A 22,614-nucleotide genomic window follows, 5' to 3' on the forward strand; every position below is an offset into this window, starting at 1 on the left:
ACACAAGTATTAAAAAATAAAATAGGGGGTTCCATTGGATACCTTTAAGAGTGAGGTAATTTTTACCTGGAATTTCACAATGTTGGCAATTACACATTATACAATTTAAACAAAAAATTTGGATGCCAAATTTAAAATGTGTGGAGGGGTGTACTCTTCTGATTCTCTTTGCTTTACACAGGTTTACAAGGCGTCTACAGCACTGCTGAGGCACCCCAGCTCCTTTCTGCGAGGCCTCACGGTGGCCACTCTCTTCGAGCATCACCCCAGGTGCTATCCACCTTTCTCCTCTTATTTTCCTCTCGTCCTGGTCTCCTTACTTAACATCGTTATACTTGACAAGCACCTTCCTAACTCCCTCGATTTCTTTGCAGGACAATGTAGAGCATGTTGTTAACGTGTATTTCAGGTTTCAGTAACACACGTACTCGATGGCATCTCCCCATTTCGGAATGAGGAAACAGGCTCTGAAGGGGTAACTTCCAGAAGGGCCCACTGCCAGGAAAGCCCAGGTTCTTACCACGTCTCTCTTCCTCAGAGGCCTGTGGGATCTCCAGCCATGCACACAAACCATCACCTCCAATTTTGCACTTATGTTTACTTTAGAATTATTCCGTTTCCCCCCCTTGTTTCATATTGTCACTGATTTTCCAATATAGTCTGGCCACAATTTAAAAACACAACAGGATGGGACTTCCCTGGTGGCGCAGTGATTAAGAATCCACCTCCCAATGCAGGAGACGTGGGTTTGATCCCTGGTCTGGGAAGATCCCACATGCCGCGGAGCAACTAAGCCCACGCACCACAACTACTGAGCCTGCGCTCTACAGCCCGCGAGCCACAGCTACGGAAGCCCGTGCACCTGGAGCCCGTGCTCCGCAACAAGAGAAGTCCCTGCTCGCTGCAACTAGAGAAAGCCCACGCGTAGCAACGAAGACCCAACTCAGCCAAAAAAATAAAAACAAAACAAAAACACAACAGGATGTTTCCATATGAATTTGTATGTTAAGTAAGGGTGCCCCCCGGGGCCGTACTTAAAAGGAAACCATTTTTCCTCCCTTTTGCTGCTGTTTACTTTTTCCATATCCAACTTCCCCTAGTCTTTTCTGGTGACTTGTATGTAACATAGAAGTCCCCTGAGGGACACACTATGACCTAGGGTGCTACTGTCATAAAACATTTAATGCTGCTGTAATTTGAAACTTCCAGCCATTAGCTGACATTGAAGTGTCCACCAATAATGATTAAAAACAATTTTGGATTATTAAAAAAAAAACTAAGTGACATTATGTTAGTTCTCCACCTCCCCCCAACCCCCGCCCCAGTTCTTTTTATGTGGAGGCTACTTCAAGCATTTTACATTTAAGAAGGCTAAACTCACAAGTTAAAAATTGCTTTGAGATAGCTGACTTGCGTTTGTTCGTTCAAAAAGACTATGAAGGGGTTGTTTTTGTTGTGGTTTTCAATTATTAAATCTCACTCTAGTTAACACTGTTTTGCAGGAACTGCTAACAATGACACTGAGAAAAAGAAACACAAAAACGAACAAATGGCCTTTTATTTCATACAAAGATACAAAGGAAATTGTGTACGGCAACAATCTGATGGGCAGTCCAAATTCTTGAGGGAGGAAATTCATGGTAAATGTCACGATGGCTGGTTGAAGAGAACGTCAAAGAAGGAGAGAGTTGAGACAGAGATTGCTATAGCTAATAAATTAAAATAAGAGCTACAAGGTTTCAATGCCATGACTTGAGCTCGTCTGGGCATCCTCAACACTGTTAACACGGTTAATTCTACATAGTTACCATCAAACTTCTTGAAGTGTATTTTGTGCTATTTTGCATTAGAAGTTGTGTTAAGGGAACTATATCCTTACAAATAATTGAAACATCATATTTTGTTAAAGGAGTTGTGAACTTTGCTCACTGTCTGTCATGGATGTGGCCTTTGGGGCATGACATGCATTTGGGATGAGTATCATCTTTTAAGGTAAAAGGGTTGACAATTTGGTTGGTCCCAGTTTTTGAGGCAATGCTACTTATATAACATCTTCTTTTAATCTGAGGAAAATATTTACTAAAAAATTGTCTTCCAAAATACAACAAAAAACAAGGTGAAGGTAGTGGAGACTCCTTCCGTGGCACTCCACACCTCACCTCTTCACCTGCCTGTGGGCTGCCTGGAGTGTGTAGACTCCTACAACTATTACATTTGCACCCGTGGACCTGACTGAGTAAACAGTCCGTCATGAAATCCACATTTCCAACACTTACATTTGTAATTGGGACACATCACATGATTTGTTATTAATGAAACAGTTTATTGGCTTTAAATATACATCAGTAAATTTTTAAATGTTAGTTTATGTTTTACGATAAAAGAATACTGAACCAAAACATCAGAGAAAATAGAGGCTCAGTAGCATGATTTCAATATATTTTCCTGAATAAAAAGATTTTTTTTAAAAGCATATGACTTAATCTAAGAATGAAAGCTTCTTAAGCTCAATGTTTAGAATTGGACTGTTTGTGATTAAATTAAAAAACTGGAGTTCATAAAATAAAGGCACAGTGTGGGCAGCATGAGAAAAGAAAAAGAAATAGGGAAAAATAGATTTTAATATCAAGTATAACATCAGTTGGCTGGTTTTGTTTGTTTTTGTTTCAGTCTATTTAAGGCAAGATTATCTCTCTGCAACCCTGCAGATAAATCCTAGTGTTTTACCTATAAGAAAGTTTTAAGAGTTCAGATATACAGATAAGCCAATTAAAAAAAAACCCTTTTCTTACAGTATTCTAAAGGCTTTTGAAGCATTATATAAATCTTTAAAATTCCTATCACCCACATTTTAAGAAATAAATCTACACTTTAATAAGACACTCTTAAGATATAAAACAGTTTTGAAAACAATTACATTCTACGCTAGGGCTTACCCATTCCTTTGCCACAGGGACAGAGTGGACTGTCTGAATCTAGTCAATCTCTGCACTAACACAAATGAGCAGGCGCTCAGACCATTCCGAATTTACCTAAATAGCTTAATTTTATCAGTGGGACTCTCCCATCCACTGAGGAGAGAACTGCCCAAATTTAATGGTGAAACTTAAAAACAATATCCCCCTCTTTCTAGCAATGCTTCCTTTGAACACAGAACAGTGACTTCTATTAGCTCCCGCCCATAAAGGAAAACAGAATGGAAGAGAACCAATGACTCCCCGTATCCTTCCATTCTACGGATGAGACAGAAATATAAGGAACTTTACTTTTAAATGACAACCTAATAACTATGGATAACCTGACATTTTAATTATGTGTCTTATATGTATGCATGTTATCGGTGCTAATAGCTTCCACTTCTAAATAACAAGAATTCAAATCCCACCATCCCTATTGCTAATTGAAACAAACACGAAAGCTTACAATATAGTAATGCAACCTCTAAGACTGTAACAACATGAGAGATTTCAGGGGAGTTCTCACTCTTTCCTAAGGGACAGAAGAAAATGCAGGAATAAGAAGGGTCAGACTAAGCCTGAAATACAATTTCCCTACGAACAAGGGGCAACAAATGTCCCATTGAGCAGGAGGGGTTAAACATGTGGCACTGGGGGTGTATCAGATTGAGGCAATGGTGTGGGCTGGGTGTTTGCTTCCTACGAGTAGAGGAGCACCCCTAGAAAGGTAGCCGAGAGGTACTTCTTTCTTCATCCTTCTGGGCTGGCAGCAAATGATCAATTACTTCCCGTAGAACTTTTTGTTGAGAAGGAAGATCAGGAGGTTGACATTTACCTTCGCTCTATCAAATAATTTCATGACTGCGACGCCTTCATACTGTAGTTGCAGCAGGTCCTGTTCAAAAAATCATTCTGACAGTTAATCAGGTCTGTGGAACAAGAAAAGGAAGGACACAATGTAGGGAGGGATCCAGAAGGAATGAGGCATGCCTTGTGTGCCAGGTATGAACTGGGGTGAGAAACAAGTCCCCAACTATGGAACTGCCTGCCCGCAGCCTAGTTCTTCTACGTGATGTGTCACCTGGAGAAGGTGATGGCATTTCAATCCGTGACGAAATATACTAACAACTGAAAACAAGATAAGGCCAGTAATGTCTCAACACCATCTACTAGAGTCTTAATTTCTATTTCAAATGACAAAGCTTTTATACCCTGAACGCAAGGGGAAAGAGAGGACTAAATGTTTTTTATGTGTTTACTACGTGTTCCACAACATAGAAGCACGTTAGATAGTGTCTTTTCAAGTCCTGTCAAAAATCCTACCAGGTATGATTATCTCAAATTTAAAGATGAGGCTTCTGAGGCTCAGAGATGTTAAATGACCTGCCCGACAGTACAGAGCTGGATGTGGTGAATCTGGATCTGACTGCAAAGCCCCTGCTTTCCCCACTACCCTCCACTGTCCAGAACAAATTGAGGAAATCTGAGTGGTCGCACCCCTAAACTTTGGAAGAGTGGTGATGACAAAGCAAGAGTCAAAGGGCTTGAAGGGATCCCGAAAGTTCAACCAATTCATCTTTTGGAAAAATCTTAGCAGCTCTATGAGGACGAGGACCCTGGTGCATCACCTGCACCTAACATAATACCTTGCACCTGGCAGTCATTCTGCACTTAATGAATTTGTGCATGGAGGAATACACTACCTGAGGCAGACTGGGCGGCCTACATGAACTTGGTGAAACTGAGGGAATAATAGGATCTTTTCTGTGTAAGGACTTGAGTTAGCTATGTGCATCACAAAATCATTTCACATCTGTACAGTCAATGTGTTTTGAGGGTCAACTGGTCACTAAGAAGGAAACAAAGAAATACTACCTGTCCTTAAGGAGTCTGCAGTTTGGAAGTTAAGAGGAAAATAAGTCAATGCCTGTGGTGAACAGGGGTTGTCTCTACAGGTTATGGAAGTGAAGGAGAAAAAAACTGTGGCTTTGCTGGTGGGGCAAGCTTTAGGGGTTGTAACAACGTGAAAGTCCTCAATAAATGATGGAAGAATAAGGGGTTGGGAGGGAGAGCCCCCATTTAAGGGAGATCAATGTGTGCAAGAGCCCAAAGGCACGTTCAGAGAAAGGCCCCTGCCCAGCTTCACGGAGTGCAGCCCTGTGTGGGTACCACACAGGGGTTCATAAAACTAACAGAGGCTGGACATTACCTAGGAATCCTTCTGATGCACTGACATTTTTCGATGCAATAAAGAGAGAGATTTCAAAATAAAAATTAGGGACAGTTATGTTACAAAATGATTCACTGCAGAATTCTTTTTGAATTTAAAATGGGATTCGGATGAATTCCCTGGTGGTCCAGCGTTTAAGACTCCGTGCTTTAACTGCCAAGGGCCTGGGTTCAATCCCTGGTTGGGGAACTAAGATCCCACAAGCCATGCGGCATGGCAAGAAAAAAAATATCATGTTGCATAATAGTTTCAGATTGGAAATCCAGGTCCATCATTTCTTTTTTCATTCTGATGTAGCTCACGCTGTTGTTTGTTATTTGGTCTGTGATCCCTATTTATTAAGTCAGATTCCAGTAAAAAGTTGTTTTCTCTTAAAAAAAAAAATCCTCAAAAAATATATAAATAAATAAAATGGGATTCAGTTTTACAAAGATGCAATTTACACACATCTTGTCAGAAGTACACCTTTAAGCCCCTATATCAAACCAAAATGAGAGAGGAAAAAATATATAAGATTTCAAGCTACTGAGAAGGTTTATAATTTTGTACTGTCAAGATATGTACCTAAGCATTTTGTTCAAGCCCGAGGTATAAGCTCAATTTAGTGGCAACCTTAAGTGTAAGCTTCAGATATGCTTTCTGAAGATTTACACACCTGCAAAAGCCCTCCAGCCTGTACCGCTCAAATTAGACACACAAAACTCCTCAGCTCACTCACTGCTGACTGTGGGCAGCTTTCCCCACATGGGTCTCCTTTTCAGCCATTCTCCTGACAAGAACACAACTACCTCACACCCAAGGCTTTCGGTTTTACCTGGTGCAAACCCACCTGATAATGTAACATAAACGTCTCCATCTGAACTCCCATGAATTTGGCTTTCACTTCAAAGTCTCCAACTTCTTCTGTTGGACTGATCTCAAAGATAACATTTTTAAACCTGTTGGAACACAACATCGTAAGGGTATGATTTCCGTGTTCTCATGTAAAAATATTCTGTGAAATGCAGAAAGGAGATGAATAAAGTCTTCAAGAGTGAAAAGGCATACAAAATAAAGGTGCAAAGTACTTCTGCAGGTGAAGCAGTGTGGGATTGCTACTCTCAGTACCATCTACTTTGGGATCTGGAGAGAAGGGTGGCAGCCTCTCCTGGCAGCATTTGCTTTCCACTGGAAGAGGAACCACTGAGGAAGGCCACAAATGGCCTCTGAAGGGATGATGTCAGGAATCATGTTGGCCTTCCATGTGGCCACTGCTGAAACCTAATGATAAAAGGAGAATCAAGAGGAAATTGGGGGCTTCCCTGGTGGTGCAGTGGTTATGAATCCACTTGCAGGGGACATGGGTTCGAGCCCTGGTCTGGGAAGATCCCACATGTCGTGGAGCAACTAAGCCCGTGCACTACAACTACTGAGCCTGTGTGCCACAACTACTGAAGCCCGCTCACCTAGAGCCCGTGCTCCGCAACAAGAGAAGCCACTGCAATGAGAAGCCCGCACACCGCAATGAAGAGTAGCCCTGCTTGCCACAACTAGAGAAAGCCCACGCGCACAGCAACAAAGACCCGATGCAGCCCAAAAAAAAAAAAAAAAAAGTAAATAAATGAGAGAACTAATTATGTTCTGCAAGTAAAATGTTTAAAAAAATAAAGAGGACATTGGGCTAGAAGGAGGAGGAAAAGATGCATGTTTGAATCCATGCATGTCTGAGGACTGGAAGAGGTAAGTAAACAAAAGGCGGGGGGGGGGGGGTGGAGTGAGGATGGTCAGAATGAAAAGAACCAAGAGAGGAGGTTTTCTGAAAGGAGTAGGTGCTACAGAATAAACCTACTGAGTACCATCAAATATAAACTACTATTACTGAAAATATTTAGGGTATCACTCACTCTGGACGCCTTACATGCCCAGAAGTTTTAATACACGAGAAGGTGGGAGTATGCTGTTCCCCAGGTGATCAAAGTGTGTCACCCCAGATTTCCAGAACTCAACTACAGAGCAAACTGATCTATTGTGAACAGCGCTGAGAACCATGAAGGATGCAAGAGGGCCACTAAGAAGCTAAACGAGAGGTTACAAAATCCATGTACTAAAACGCATTTTACTCAATAGGAGACCCTTTATAAAGATGTTTATTTTATGTGATAAATAATTTTATTTTAACTGGTTTGGTTTGTCATCTGTTTCCTAAGCCCATGGTAGCAAATTAAAAAGAAGAGTCAAATAACAGTAGGCACTTGAACAGTAGTGGCAAATAATGACAAAAAAGAAGGGAGGAGATGATAAATTATAAAACAGATTTGAAAAATGGCACAAAGTGGTCAACTAAAAAAAAACCTCAAAAGACCAAGGTCCCCAATTGAAAAAATGATCAGAGAAAACATAGATAATAAGCCCTGTTTAAACACACACACACAGGGACTTCCCTGGCGGTCCAGTGGTAAAGAATCTACCTTCCAATGCAGCGGATTCGATCCTTGGTCGGGGAACTAAGATCCCACATGCTGCAGGGCAACCAAGCCCGCGTGCCGCAAACTACAGAGCCCATGCACTCTAGAGCCCCTGCGCCACATCTAGGGAAAGAAAACCCGCATGCCACTGCTAGAGAGAAGCCCCCACGCTGCAACTAGAGAGAAGCCCTTGCGCCACAACGAAGAGCCCACACGCAGCAACGCAAGATCCCGTGTGCCACAACTAAGACCCAACACAGCCAAAAATAAATAAAATAAATATTAAAAAACAAATAAACACACACTAAAAAACTCAACCAGAATTCTAAAAATGCTACCTTTTAATCTATTAATTCAAAAATATCAAAAACTGTTTTATTACTCAATGATGGCAAAGAAGTAGTGAGGTAAGTAAGCACTTTCATACACATTTTAGACACTGCTAGAAAATATATATATGAATTAAAAAATTTTTTCAACTGCTATGGAGAACAGTTCCTAAAAAAATTAAAAATAGAATTATCATATGATCCAGCAATCCCACTTCTGGGTATACATCAGAAAGAACTGAAAGCAGGGTCTCAAAGAGGTATTTATACTTCCATGTTCATTGTAACATTATTCATAATAGCAGAAAGTGGAAGGAACCCAAATGTCCATCAATGGATGAATGAATAAGCAAAATGTAGTACATGTACACAGTGGAAAACTATTCAGCCTTGAAAAGGAAGGAAATCTGTCACAGGTTACAACATGCATGAACCCTGAGGACATCATGCTAAGTGAAGGAAGCCAGACACAAAAAGACAAGCATTGTATGATCCCACTTATATGAAGCACCTAGGGAGTCAAATTCATAGAAACAGAGAGGAGAATGCTGGTTGCCCGGGGCTGGGGGGGAAGGGGAAATGGGGAGTTGTTATTTAATGGGTATAGTTTCAGTTTTATAAGATGAAAAGGTTCTGGATTGCACAACAATGTGAATATGCTTAACACTACTGAACTGTACAATTAAAAAATAGTTAAGATGGTAAATTTTATGTTTTGTGTTTTTTACAATAAAAAAATATTTTTATACTCTGACCAAAAATTACATTTTTAGGCATCTATGATACAAAAAAAATAATAATAATCTGAGGCAGAATCAAAGATGTACATATAAAGGTGTTATCACATGTGTAATAATGTAAAAAGTAAAATCAACTTAAAATGTTCTACAACAGGTAAATGGCTAAATTAAAACTACAATATGGAATATTATGTGGTCATTAAAAAGGATACTTTCAAACTATGTGAAAAATGCTCACAATGTTATGAGGAAAAAGCTGGATACATGACTATAAACAGTATCATCCCAATTTATGTTAAAAAAAGTAGGAAGGTAAGTAAGTAATCATAGATAATCTTTATGTGAATAGAGGCACAGAAGAAAATATACTAAAATGATTTCAGTGGCTATCTTTGGCTTGTTGGAGTATAGGTGCTTTTTCTTTTTCTTTATGCTTTACCACATTTTCAAAGTTCAACAGTGAATACATATTATTTTATAATCAGAAAAATATAAAAGTTTTTTGAAGCAAAATTAAAAAAAAAATTTAAACAGACACAGTAACAGAAAGCTCAGCTGCCTGAGATCACAGGGTTGACTGAGCAGGTACTCAATAAAATGCTTGTTAATGGCAGCTGGGCCAGGACCTGAGGGAGGATGGTCAGGTCAGGTCAGGTCCATGAACCACATGTAAAGCAAGCTGGTGCTTCCCAGAAAAGAAGATGAGGGTAAGCCCCTGGTTCATGCCTCAAGTGGAATAAAGTACACTCCTCTTCTTGTTATTCTTTATTTATCCTTGGTTTGGGCACAGAAAAAAAAAAAAAATGGAAGGAATGGCTTCCTGCTTTAAAGAGGAAAAGTAGGATGTCCTAAGACAAATGTTCCACAAACAAGGAAAAGAAATACCTCTCTTCTATGACAGGCAAATTAACTCTGAGTATTAGGTCAAATTCTGTACATAATTAATTAATTACTTATTTTAATTAATCAACTATAAACACATATAAAATATAAAAATGATTATCCAGATAAGAGAAATAAAGTCAATAAGATAAAGATATGACAAAAAAATCAACATATAAAACAAAGTTAAAAAGCAAATACTCACTGATTCACTTGCAGGTCCTCAATTTCCAGAAGAACTCCTTTTTCATGTAGTCTTGCTGCCGTGTATTTTAGAGAAATCTTTTTGCTTTTCTTTCCTTTCATTTCCCTAGGCTTTTTGGAGACCCTGTAAAAATCACATTATGTCATTTTCTATAGGTAACTATCTACTATGAATCTTTGTTGGTAACTCAAGGATATGAGGTCAGAAAACAAACTTCCCATACACAAGCGTAAGTAACAAACCAATTCTAAAATGGCAAATAAATGCTAGGATTCGCCTAAGCAATATCTCTGCAAAACAGGGAAACATTACTAAATTGCTTTTGCCTTTGATTTAAACTATACATTTGAGAACACAGGATGAATTTGACAGTGTCTGAATCCTTCTGTGTCCCTCTCAGAACCTAAGCACCTAAAGTAAGTGTGAGGGCTTCTAATGCCAGCCTGAGGGAACTGTACTGAACCCCAAGGAAGTCACTCTAAGTCCCTTGGCTGTGCAGAGAAAAAATAAAAATAGTTTAGAATACGAAATTTTTAAAAGCATTTAAGCCAGCATAGCAATTACAGAGGAATGGGAGCAAGGAAAAAGAAACAGATGTCAGAAGGCTGTTGGGATAATCAAGGCGAGAAATGGTAAGAAGAGTAAGCAAAGGAAGAATACAGATGAATGAGAATGGTATCTGGGACTCTCAAGGGAAGGGTCTCAAGAACTGGGGCAGAAGAGCTGGTAGTTGTGTAAAAGGTAATAAATCCCTATGGCTGGCAACTGAAATATCTATCAAAATCACAACTGCACAAAAATCTTAACCCAGCAATTACATTTCTAGAAATCTGTCTTCAAAAACATGCCTACAGGGGCTTCCCTGGTGGCGCAGTGGTTGAGAGTCCGCCTGCCGATGCAGGGGACACGGGTTCGTGCCCCGGTCCGGGAGGATCCCACATGCCCGCAGAGTGGCTGGGTCCGTGGGCCATGGCCGCTGGGCCTGCGCGTCCGGAGCCTGTGCTCCGCAACGGGAGAGGCCACAACAGTGAGAGGCCCGCGTACCGAAGAAAAAAAAAAAAAAAAGGAACCAGGGATGCTTGGAGAAATAGCTAATTCCAAGCCCAGGGAGGGAAAAGTACAAATTGAACCAGAAACATCTTGTGCCACAAAGTCAAGAAGGGCTCAAAGAATGATGGGGACATTTCAAAAGGACACAGGCACCAACTCTGCAAGATGGGTTAGGTGGACCTGATTTTCACCACTTCACAACAGCCCTGCCTCACTCCATGAAGCCTTCAGGGAGGAAGAGGAAAAGCACAGACACAAGAGTAAGCAAGCTATAGAGAGGGGAAGCTGATGTGGCAAAATGTTAAGTACAAGTGAATCTATATATGGGTGTTTATTGTTCTATTCACTGAAACTTTCTGGGGTTTCAAAATTCTCAAAATGAAAAGTGTGGAGTAAATAATAAACTAACCCTTCTAATAAGCAGAACCTGTGCTTAATCACGTCGCCTCTCTGGATTTTCAATTTCCCTCCCTATAAAATGGGCAGGCTGAATGGTTTGTGGCCAGCAACAAGGAGGCTGCATCAGATCTTCCTTGGCAGCTAAAAAAAAATCATGGTCTGGGAGCCTGTGTCCAGGAGGTGTAGAGGCCAGGGAATCTAATTGTTTATGATGTTCCTTAAGTGATTTTTGAGGCACAACCTGGTTTGGGGGCCACTAAATGATCCCTTTCCTAGATTCTTTAATTTCTAGAGCCAAGAAGGTATTTTGGAACACAGGATGCTTAGAAATAGGCATCCTTGAAATCCTCCACATTATTTATTTACACCATACCATAACAAATGGGACTAGGAAATTACACAAACAATGAGAAGAAAAATAAAGGACTATTGCAATAAATAGATCCAGTGTGTTGTAAATAAAATTTTCCTATGTCACTTCAGTTGCCTCTACTTCTTTTTCCCCTAACATTGACTCTTCAAAATAAAATACTCACTTGCCCTTGCTGGCTAAGTTATCCAAGCAGGTTTTGATGTAGCTTTTATAGTAGTCCACCTGCTCTCCATAAAAGGTGGCCTTAGAGTTCAGAGCAGCGTATGTCTGCTGCAGTTTCACCAGTTCAGCCTTTCTCCTCTGTCGGTATCTCCGCTGATTCCGAATATCCTGAGACATAATTATTAAAATTACAGAAATAATATCATGTGCTTCTTGAATCATTAACACTAGAACCCAGCAGCGCTTAACTTTGCCTTGCTTGACCACACATTTTTAATAGACAGCAATTCTTTTTTTCTTACTCACCTCGAAATTTTTTAAAGATTTTTGCCCATATATCTGGAGAAAACCATAATTCAAAAAGACACGTGCACCCCAATGTTCACTGCAGCACCGTCTACAATAGACAGGACATGGAAGCAACCCAGATGTCCATCAACAGAGGAATGGATAAAAAAGATGTGGCACATATATACAATGGAACACCACTCACCCATAAAAAAGAACGAAATAATGCCACCTGCAGCAACATGGATGGACTTAGAGACCATCATACTAAGTGAAGTAAGTCAGACATAGAAAAGCAAACATCATATGATATTGCTTATATGTGGTATCTAAAAATGTTAGCAATTTTATGTTCAAAAATTAACAAAGAAATTCAGATCTCATCAATTTTTTTCCCCATTTCTATTTAATGAGGCAGGGAAATGTGTTACTTTTACAGACCTCCACATTCTCATAATTGACTTGCAAAGCTGGTTTAAACCTCTTAAATATGTTGTTAGGAGAGGGAGAAAAAGATAACTTTAATATAACAATTACCAAGCTTGCAGTTGTGCATGGTGTGATTTTAGGGCGACAGCAGAGAATGCCTAAACTTCTCAGCCTGCGCCAGAGCCCCTTACTTGAGAAGATTCACACAAATCAAGATTTGATGATCAACTTGATGTTAATTTATATTTCACAGTAATCATTAAAAAGATCTGGAGGAATTCTTTAAGGCCAAAGACAAACTGAGACATAGGAAGCTCTAATTAAGGTTTTCTCCCTACTAATTTAATTTAGGCCATGAAATAAGCCATCAAAGGGCAGGCTAGGACCTCATGTTGGAAGAGTCAGAAACGATTCCCCAGAAGAGAGGACTCTAATCTCCTCTCCTGAAGGTACACTGAACTGAAGGTACGTTGTCACCGGAACAGCTACTGTCTCCTCATAAGCCTCTGAGACAGCTTTAAACATGGCCAGGCCGTCACTGTCCCCCAAATGCCGTACCCTGGCAATGTCGTTGATCAGTTCCTGGTATCTGTTCTTTGGGTCCACGGTGCCAAGCTCTGCTAGCTTCTTCAAGCCTGACTGGATCTTCTCCTTCTTCTCCTGAAGAGTGAGGTTGCTGTCTTCCTTTGCAGATTTTGACTTTTTCATCTTGTCAGGAGTTTTGGCGTCACGGATAGCACGTCTCTGCATGGCCCTCTGGTGTTCTGCTTCCTACAGTAAGAAAAAGAAGTTCGTGGCAAGGTCTCCACACTGAACCACACTTGAATTTATAAAGCTCTCAAACTCTATTCTGGGGGACTTCCCTGGTGGCGCAGTGGTTAAGACGCCACACTCCCAATGCAGGGGGCCTGGGTTCGATCCCTGGTCAGGGAACTAGACCCCATGTGCATGCCGCAACTAGGAGTTCACATGCCACAACTGTCTGACTCCAGTTTATGCATGCAGCAAAGGAGCCTGCATGCCACGACTAAGGAGCCCGCCTGCCACAACTAAGACCCGACGCAAGCAAGCAAATAAGTATTTAAAACAAACAAACAAACAACTCTATTCCGGAAATAGAGGGGAACAAACTTACCCCCACCCCCGACAACTGACAAAGAAACTGCATGAAGCAGAGACAGCTCTCTTTTCATCTAGAAGAGAAACATCTATGAAGTCAGATGTTGGCTTCTTAGGGCTTCTTTCCTGGACAGGAGATTGGACTCCACTGGGTACAAAATCCCTCGTTTTTTCCCTATCACACTGGGGACATGGAAATCATTTAATTTTATTTGAAACCCGGCTTGATGAACGTTATAACCACACCAATGCAACACCAGTGGTCAGTAAATTCTTGCTAATCCTTTTTGCTACCTCGTCCCAGTTGAATCACGCTCAAGCCTTCCCTCTTTCAAACATGCTGCAAACGCCAGTAAAGAGACCCTTCTCATATCTGCTCTGTCTCCTAGTCAGCAACCAACGTTTGTCTGTTATGTTCCCACCCAACAAACGATCCACACTTGCTGTTGCAGTCTTTCAGCACTTTCCTCGCAGTCTGGCTTCTCTCACCAATTCTCGTTACCATTCCGCCCATCCCCAATTCAGTGCCTTTTCTTAGTTGTTGCCTTGATCATCTTCTCTGCACTTTTTCCTTGCCCTAAGCATGCGCTGGTACCTCCAAGTGGCCCATGGTCATTTCTTTGTAAGTGTTCTCTCTCAAAACTTCAATGATCACCTCTATGCTGATAGATCCCAGCATATGGCTAAGGCTCTGGTACCACATTTTGAACTGTTTTGTACTGGGGATGTTTACATTTGGAAAGGTTTGTAGTTCAGACTTGTAATTTTTCCCGAACTGGAGCAATTCCTTTCCCAATATTCCCTTTTCTTCTAATGTCAAAATTACTCTTCATCAGATAACGCAAAGAGCATAAACTGGAGTCAGACAGAACCCGATTCAAGTTTGGTTCTGCCACTACAAGTGAATGATCTTGGGCGAGTTATTTAACCTCTAGGGGTCTTAGTTTTGTCATCTGTGAAAGGAGGATGAAAAGACTCACCTCATAGGGATAGTGCAAGGATTACAGGAAAGAACACAGGTGAAAGCACCAAACTAATAGCAGATTCTCAGTAAAGACCAGTTCCTTCTTCCCTACTTCAAATTTCCTTCCAAGTTTAACCAGTTGCAGTTACTGGTTATGCCTCTTTTCCTGCCCATCTCACACAACTAATGAGTAATTAGTCACAGCATCTAAAAGCTGACAATTCATTTAAAACTGGTTTTCAAATAGTCCTCCCTGCAGCCTTAAGGGTTTCCCAGGGATGCCACGAGTCCTGGAGGGTGGGATTCCAAGGGCCCATCCCTGGGGCTGCCAGAGTAGCTCCAATTTTACCTCTTTTATATGTTGGGATTCCAAATACATTGTTACTTAATGAAAAGGATTCCCATGCTCAAAAAATTGAAAACGAATGACTTGACTTACTTTTCTCATTTTATAAACATGAAACAGAAGCCTTAAACGTGACCCATCCGTCCCTCCCCACTGCCGTGCCACCCCTCACCCAATTGGACCTGGAACCCTGTCACACACACAGATGACTCAACTACCATCTGCTCTGACAGCACTGCAAAATTAATCAATGTCAAATGGTCCCAAAGGTTACAAAGGCCCTTTACTCCTATCTCTCTGGTGCAAAATTCCTAAGTTTTGGGTTCTACATAATTTGTCCTCACGTTTAATTTCTCACTACTCACCCTCACCCACACCTTCACTCTAGATATGTAGGTCTGGTCACATCATGCTCTGCCCTCCCTTGTGCCTCTGTTCACGGGGACTCCCCGGTCTAGAATGTCCCTCTTGTCATACATGCATGTTCTTTGTAAGCTTGGTTCAAGTCCCATACCTCCCTGATGCTTTGCTCCTCACTGGACTCCTGCTTTAATTTCTAGCATTTTTAGGGCCAAAACCATAGTGAATTTTCAGTGGTTTTCTAACTGTTTCAGGGGCATATGTCACACGTCTCCAACTAAGTTCACAGAACTTAGGAGACACATTCTATTCTTTTCTCCTATCTACCAAGGCACTTAACAAAATTCTAACTATATAGTATTCAATAAATTACTGGGCAGACTCACTGATTCTGCCTCAGGTTAAATTAAAGCACACACACGGACTGCATGTAAGTGCCAGTGAGCTCTGTGCCCTAGAAAAAACCGCCTCTGGATTTAGGAACCAACAACTTTCTCAATAAGCCCTAAATGCCACCACATCCAGGCCCACCTTCCAGTGACCACCTCTCGCCACCTATGTCCCACCTCCTCAGCCTTGTCACGTGCCTATCACAGGAGCACCTATGCATCTTACTGTGGTACCTGGTAAACCCCCAAACTTTACCTGTTCACTGGTGGCTGGTGTTTCTAGGATTTCAGTCAAGGTCTCTCCCGGCTGGAACCGGATGACATCCACAATCAAACGTTTTGTGCTGAAAGGAGGTGTGCGAAGCATTTAAACATTAGCAGGTGTCCTACTTCCTTCGAATGGACCTCAACAGGAGCAGAGCAAACACTACCTCACAGAGTCCCACTGGGCAGCCCTAATGCAAGGTACGCAAAGTCCCAGGCTTACTTACACAGTTATGACAGCGTGAGTACCAAGGTTAGGATTTCCAAGCTACAAATTCATTTCAGCATCTTATTAGCAAATAAGGCAAGTAAGCCCTGTGTCAAGTATAATACATGAGGTGACTGGAAATGTATGAGGCTTAAATGGCTGAGATGATCATTTTAGGGATGAACAAGAGGACTCATTCACCAAGACCAAGGGACAGAAGGGATCACTGGGTTACACTTACTCCGTTCCTCCTCCTTCCAATACTCACTTCAGTAAGATGGTCCGAGCGTCCATTTCTGCATTCTCATCTCCAGGCACATCAAACTTGTTGGTCAGTGTGAGGGACACTTCTGTCTTAGCGAGTGCCTCCTTATTTGGGTCATTTAAATTGCCAGAGCCTTCTCCTAAAGTTTTGGGACGGTAGAAAGAATCAATACCGTAAACAGAGGAGACATTGGAGAGCAGATAATAATTCAAGTAAAAGATAATGCAAGTTTAAGAAGGTAGTTGAATAAGCCTATATGTACACTGTGGTGAGGACACCTTTTACTGAGAAATAAAACATCATGCCAAATGGTAAAGGCAAAGGATCCATAATAAAATAACTTAACAAATGTTTGAGAAATCATTTCAACACTGTAACATTTCTCTCTCAAAATACTCTGTTCAGGGACTTCCCTGGTGGCACAGTGGTTGACATTCCACGCTCCCAATGCAGGGGGCCCAGGTTTGATCCCTGGTCAGGGAACTAGATCCCACATGCATGCTGCAACTGAGAGTTCGCATGCCACAACTGAGGAGCCCGCCTGCCACAACTGAGCCCGCCTGCCGCAACTGAGGAGCCTGCCTGCCACAACTAAGACCCAGTGCAACCAAATAAATAAATAAATATCAAAAAAAATACTCTGTTCATTTCCTTTATAGGACTTATAAATTTCTAGTTACATGATTATATGTATCTATGCATTTAAAATGATCTCTTCCACTGGACTTCAGTTCCTAACAGATAGGGATCACATCTGTTTTCTTCTCTGATGTGTATTCAGAGCTTGAACAGTGTAGAAACAGAGGAGGTGATAATTACAGCACTCCTGCCAATCTCCTCTCTCAGCTTCTGGGCAGTTAAGTCAGAACTTTACCTATTAGGGACTCGATGGTGGGCACATCGCCAAGGTCATCCAGCAGCTCATGGATTGGATCATTGTGCTCCGGGGCAATGGCATCCTGGTGATCTAACAGGAGCTGCATCCAACATCCAGAGATCAATTCCATTTACACACTCAACCCACTAGCCCCCGTCCCCATCCACAATGCCTAACAGCACAAAAGAGGTTAGATAACAAAACTCCCATATTCAAAGAACTGAAAAACCAATCCTCAACAAACTAACCCAAATAAACAATATGATATATAAAGCAACACATTGGCCTGTGATGAATGACATATGTTACGACATATGAAGAGGAAATACTGGTACTCTCTCAACCTTACAGATATAAAGGATTTAAACGTACCCTATATAAGAAAGAACAAGGAAACTCACAGACTTCAATATCCAAGTCATCAATATTCCCTACAACCAGTTCAAATGACTCACATTCATACTTTTACTTAAAGTTTCCAGTATATAATATCTTTTAATTCAGAAAAAAAGTGCATCAGATCAACATTATCATTATTTTAGGGGTATTCGGCAAAGCCTTAATAAGCTATTACCCCAGGTGACGTCGTCAGAAATGACAATCCCTGAAATTTCATTTTATTTCCTTATTTCCTGTTCTATATGCCCCCAAGGGGGGATGAATTATAAAAAATTGGGGAGGGGGGAAGAAGTACCCAAGGGAAAAAATCACTCAAAGGTGACACAGAGGAAAAAGCTGGTATTCTAGATCATGTTAGAAAAGTAAGACAGAGGGCCAGGGTAAAAAAAAGGACCAATAAAAACAGTATTTTATCAAGTCACTATATCAGGGGTCACAATGGAGATTCTGAAGCCCAGCCATGGGGATTTTGATTCAGCTGGCCTGTGGTGGGGTTCAGGAAACTTCGTTTTTAATAACCAGCCCAGATGATTCTGATGCAGGTGGCCTGGGGATCACTTCAAGAAAGTTAAGGATAATAAGCAAAGGAAGATAAACAACAAGGCAGATGTGATGTCAGTAAGATCAAACTGAGATCTCTGGCTTCCAGAGATAGCAGGCAGCAGCCGGAGAAGGCAATTAAGACAGAGCAATGAAATTAAATCATTAAAGAAAAATACTTACAGTGTGGGTGTTGATGATTTCACCAATGGAAATGTAGATCACAGGTTTGGTGAGGGTCACTAAATCAGAGTACTCATCCACATTAAATTTATCCTGAAGCTCTGGGACATCACAAGCAGTTTGGAAAAACCGTCTGAAAATAAACACAGGAGCCAGGCCCCAACAAGTGACACATGTGTGAGAAGTTGACGAAGGACATCCCACAAAACTCTGGGGCAGTGAGTTCAAAAGAAGCCAGTCAAGACAGTTAATTCTAGAGAAACTGCTGCACGTTCGTTGTGCTTGACAGCCTTGGGACTGGCTTGGTTCTGGTTGGTTCTCTTTCCACTTCGTTTTAGTTCTACCCACAAGAACTGCTCAACCATAATTTAAAACAGTTCTCAAACACCTGCGTTGTTAGCAGAACCAACTTTCTAAGACAACTTCCCGAACTCGAACTCTCAACTGAATGTTTAATTTACAAATATTAAAAGCACTCTCCAATTCTTCTCTGGTTACAAAGTAACACGTGCCTAACGCAGACCATTGTTTCTACGTGAAGTACAGTCTATTTCATAGGAATATATTTTAATAGCTCACACATCCTCTTCATCATCCCCTGGAGCTCTGAGCACATGAGATGTATACAACACTGCAGTCCAGGGAATGTTGGGTGTGGTATTTAATCTTGTCTTTACCTTCAGAGTTAGAAACACGCCCACAGAATCTTTCAAGTACCTTGTCCCTTTCCCCTTACCTGAATTTCTGGTAGGACTGGGAAAGATATTCGTTAATGATGCTTAAGTGAGCATTATCTCCCAGAAACATCTTATTGGAAGCTGCATGCTGAAGCATCTTTGCAATGGAGCCAAGATTTCGGCGTTGGTCTGTGGTAAGCTGGCCTCCTGCTGACAGGTCGATGATGTCAAAGGCATCAGGAGCAACAATGGCTGGATTCATGTATCGATAGTAAAGCAAGTTACCAATAATCTGGGAACAGAGGAAAAAGAAATGGGTGTTAAAAACCATTCCACCAAGTAAGCCATAAATGACTTTGCTAGCAAAGAAAACCAGAAAATGTGGTCCTGTGAGAAAAAATTAAACACTACACACACACACACACACAATTTCCCTCAAGGCCTGAAACTAAAATGACCAAACAGCCCTTGGCTGGATGCAGAAAAAAAGAAAATGAGAACAGAACTGAAAATCACGACAATGAAAGAGTAGATTCAGAAGGTAAAAATGATAGACTTAAAGTCTGTTACTGAGCATTTTAGGGCAGCCTTTGTTCACATACCATGGCAGCAAATAAGGCTGCTGTCAACCACATGCACTTTTCATTTTCAGGCAGATGGGCTTTCATTTTAAGAAGCTAATGAACATAGCTAAAATAAATCCTTGAACACGACCTAATTAGCAGAGCATAACCTGTCCAACCCCCATCATCCTCATGCTGAAGACTTCAAAGGTGCACAAGTTCATGCCTCTGAAATTAAAGTCACTCAACACACATCTCTTCCACAGAAGAATTCAAGGACAGTCACAGCATTTCCCCTAGAGTTTCATTCAGAAAAAAATAAAATTAATTCACCTGAACAGAAAGTCTAGAATCGAGGCCTCACTGTAGGAAAGCACAGAACTAGGAGAGAAAAAAAAGCGTTCAGATTAAAAAAAAAAAAGAAGAAGGAGGGAAAAAAAAAAGGAGGGAGCATAGCTGAGTAAGAAAGAATTATCAGCAACAGCCTTAGTGGAAACAACTGTGCTTGCTACCATTCACCTGGCCACCAGCAGAGGGAGCAATTCTTCAGCGAAAAGATAGGACTCAAAGAAATGTATCTCAAGACAGGAAAATCCATCTTCTCTACTTGTTTGAGGTCTGTGTGCCATTCAAACAACACAGGAACTATATAGGAACTAAAAGAGGTATGATTTACTATTTACAAACACTTTCAAAATCTCACAATCAACGGCAAGCTACTGACAAAATCTAGGTTAAGGTCCTTAACGAAAGTCTAAGGTCAGGCCTAGTCTTAGAACTTTTTCCTCAAAGGGCTATTATTGGTAGGGCAAGAATGTGCCAGCTTTCAGTCTTACCTTCAGCAGCTCATCTTCACCAGCATCAGGGAACTTCTCATGTAATGAGTCCTTCAGCACTTTGGCAATGAAGCGCATCCCGTAACTGTGGGGTGGACAAAACGTAGTGAGAAGGGCCAGGGAGCAGAAGGCCACTAATTCTGGGCTCAACAGGGGGTCACAGCTGACAGCACTCACGGGATTTTGTCCACAGAGCTGATGATGGCTGACAGGAACTTGTCCGTCACGGCCCGCATGTTCCTGATGGAGTTGTCTAACCGTGTCCTGACTTCTTCATGAGCCAGAGCCTGCTCTGGGGTCACATCATAGGGTAGTTTGCTGGGAAAGCAGAAATTATCCCCATGTATGTTAGACCAACAGCCAGGAACAGCCTGAGGCGAGACTGTGTCTTTCATAAACAGAAAGACTCAGAGAGAGTAGATAATTTTGTTGTGCTCGTAGAGCTGGTAAAATGGTGGGGCCAGAATTGGGGCTCAGGTTTTCAACTGTGAATTGGGTGCCTTGAACTATGTGCCAGGCACTTGGGATAAAAGGTATTGGAGACATGAAAGCTTCTTGAGTCTCTCACAGTCTGGTGGAAGAGACACACAAATAAGTATCTGTAAACACACTGCACTACAAAGAAGAAGCTGACCAGAAGTGCTACAGTGCCGCAGAGAAGAGGCTTTGATTCAGACTGGAGGAATCAAGGAAGACTTCCATAAGGAAGGGACATATGAACTCAGGAAAAAGGGAGAAGAAAGGTCTTCTGGGAAGGAAGGTCAAATGCGAAGAAAGGGAAGAGGAAGGAGAAATGAGGGTGGAAGAGTAAACAGGGGCCAGATCATGGAGGGCCCTGTATATGATGCTAAGAAGTCTGGACTTTCCTAGAAGCCACAGAGAGCTATTAAGAGACAGATCTGAATTTTGAGGAGGATTGCTCTGATCCACCATGAGAAATGAACTAAAGATGGACAGTCACAGATGAAAGAGCTGGAAGACTAGTGCTACAGCCTGATCAAGAAATGATGAGAGCATGGGACTTCCCTGGTGGTCAGGTGGTCAGGACTCTGTGCTTACACTGCAAGGGGCGTGGGTTCGATCCCTGGTTGGGGAACTAGGATCTTGCATGCCACGTGGCATGGCCCCCCCCCAAAAAAAATATGATGAGGGCATGAACAAGGATGCAAGCAGTGGGGACCAAGGAGATAGATCTGAGAGAGATTAAGGAGACACAATCAATGGGACATGGTGACCCTTTAGGTACTGGTGAGGGAGCTGACAGTTACATATAGGAACTGAAGCCAGAGGAGCTGACGAGATCATTCAGGAGAAGACCCTGAGTCAGAAGGAACTGACAAGAGAATAGTAGATGTGCTAGAACACTGGGCCTAGGCTTAATCAGGAAGGAAACAAGGACAGGAGGGAGCTGAAAGACAAAAATGAATTGCAGGGGTCCCAGTGTGGTACTTTCAATGAGGTCAAAAAGCAGTAATGATTATCTTGGTGGCCTAAATCCAATCACAAGCATCCTAATAAGAGAGAGGCGGAGGGAGATTTGGTGCACACAGAAGAGGAGGCAATGTGGCGACGGGGGAGGGCAGGCAGAGACTGGAGTGATACAGCCACAAGGCCAGGAATGCCAACAGCCACCAGAAGCTGAAGAGGCAGGGAATGGATTTTCCACTAGAGCCTCTGGAGGGAACACAGCCCTGCTGACACCCTGATTTCACCCCTTTAATATCAATTTCGGATTTCTGGCCTCCAAAACTGTCAGAAAATAAATTTCTGTTGTTTTAAGCCATCAAGTTTGTGGTAATTCATCCCAGGAGCAATAGGAAACTAATACCAGCAAATAAGGACACAACTCCATTCGTCATATGGTGGCTGAATTACAAAACTAGTAGACTATGAACACAAAGATTCAGCAAAAATTAACAAAAGCATTCTGTCTCAAACAATTGGCTGTATTGAATTTATAAGGGCATTTATATTTTGTAAGTTATGTACTTTACATCTTTTATATCAGTAAAATATAACTGTATACGTATATGACATTTTAAAAAAGGTAGCAATGAACAAAGAGAATGAAAGTGTTGAACTAAATGGGTGTAGTCAGAGAACAGAATATTAAATTTCAAAGATTTTAGAGGTGAA

The 22,614-nt window shown here is 41.5% G+C and overlaps 1 protein-coding gene across 1 annotated transcript in view; it reads right to left on the reverse strand.

The window, feature by feature from the left end:
• Positions 1-1,540: 1,540 nt before the first annotated feature.
• The window catches only part of IQGAP1 (IQ motif containing GTPase activating protein 1), a 102,253-nt gene continuing 81,179 nt past the window's right edge, over positions 1,541-22,614 (reverse strand). Inside the window, exons 27-38 of the mRNA XM_067697490.1 lie at positions 20,656-20,796; positions 20,479-20,563; positions 19,139-19,371; positions 18,403-18,535; positions 17,278-17,380; positions 16,407-16,542; positions 15,923-16,010; positions 13,047-13,259; positions 11,773-11,939; positions 9,788-9,910; positions 6,017-6,125; positions 1,541-3,852 (exon numbers count right to left, since the gene is read on the reverse strand). Coding sequence (XP_067553591.1) covers positions 3,739-3,852; positions 6,017-6,125; positions 9,788-9,910; positions 11,773-11,939; positions 13,047-13,259; positions 15,923-16,010; positions 16,407-16,542; positions 17,278-17,380; positions 18,403-18,535; positions 19,139-19,371; positions 20,479-20,563; positions 20,656-20,796 — 1,645 coding nt within the window. The 3' untranslated portion in view covers positions 1,541-3,738. The remainder of the gene's footprint in view (positions 3,853-6,016; positions 6,126-9,787; positions 9,911-11,772; positions 11,940-13,046; positions 13,260-15,922; positions 16,011-16,406; positions 16,543-17,277; positions 17,381-18,402; positions 18,536-19,138; positions 19,372-20,478; positions 20,564-20,655; positions 20,797-22,614) is intronic.

The sequence above is a fragment of the Pseudorca crassidens genome, chromosome 1 (genome assembly GCF_039906515.1).
Source record: "Pseudorca crassidens isolate mPseCra1 chromosome 1, mPseCra1.hap1, whole genome shotgun sequence".
Lineage (NCBI taxonomy): Eukaryota > Metazoa > Chordata > Mammalia > Artiodactyla > Delphinidae > Pseudorca > Pseudorca crassidens.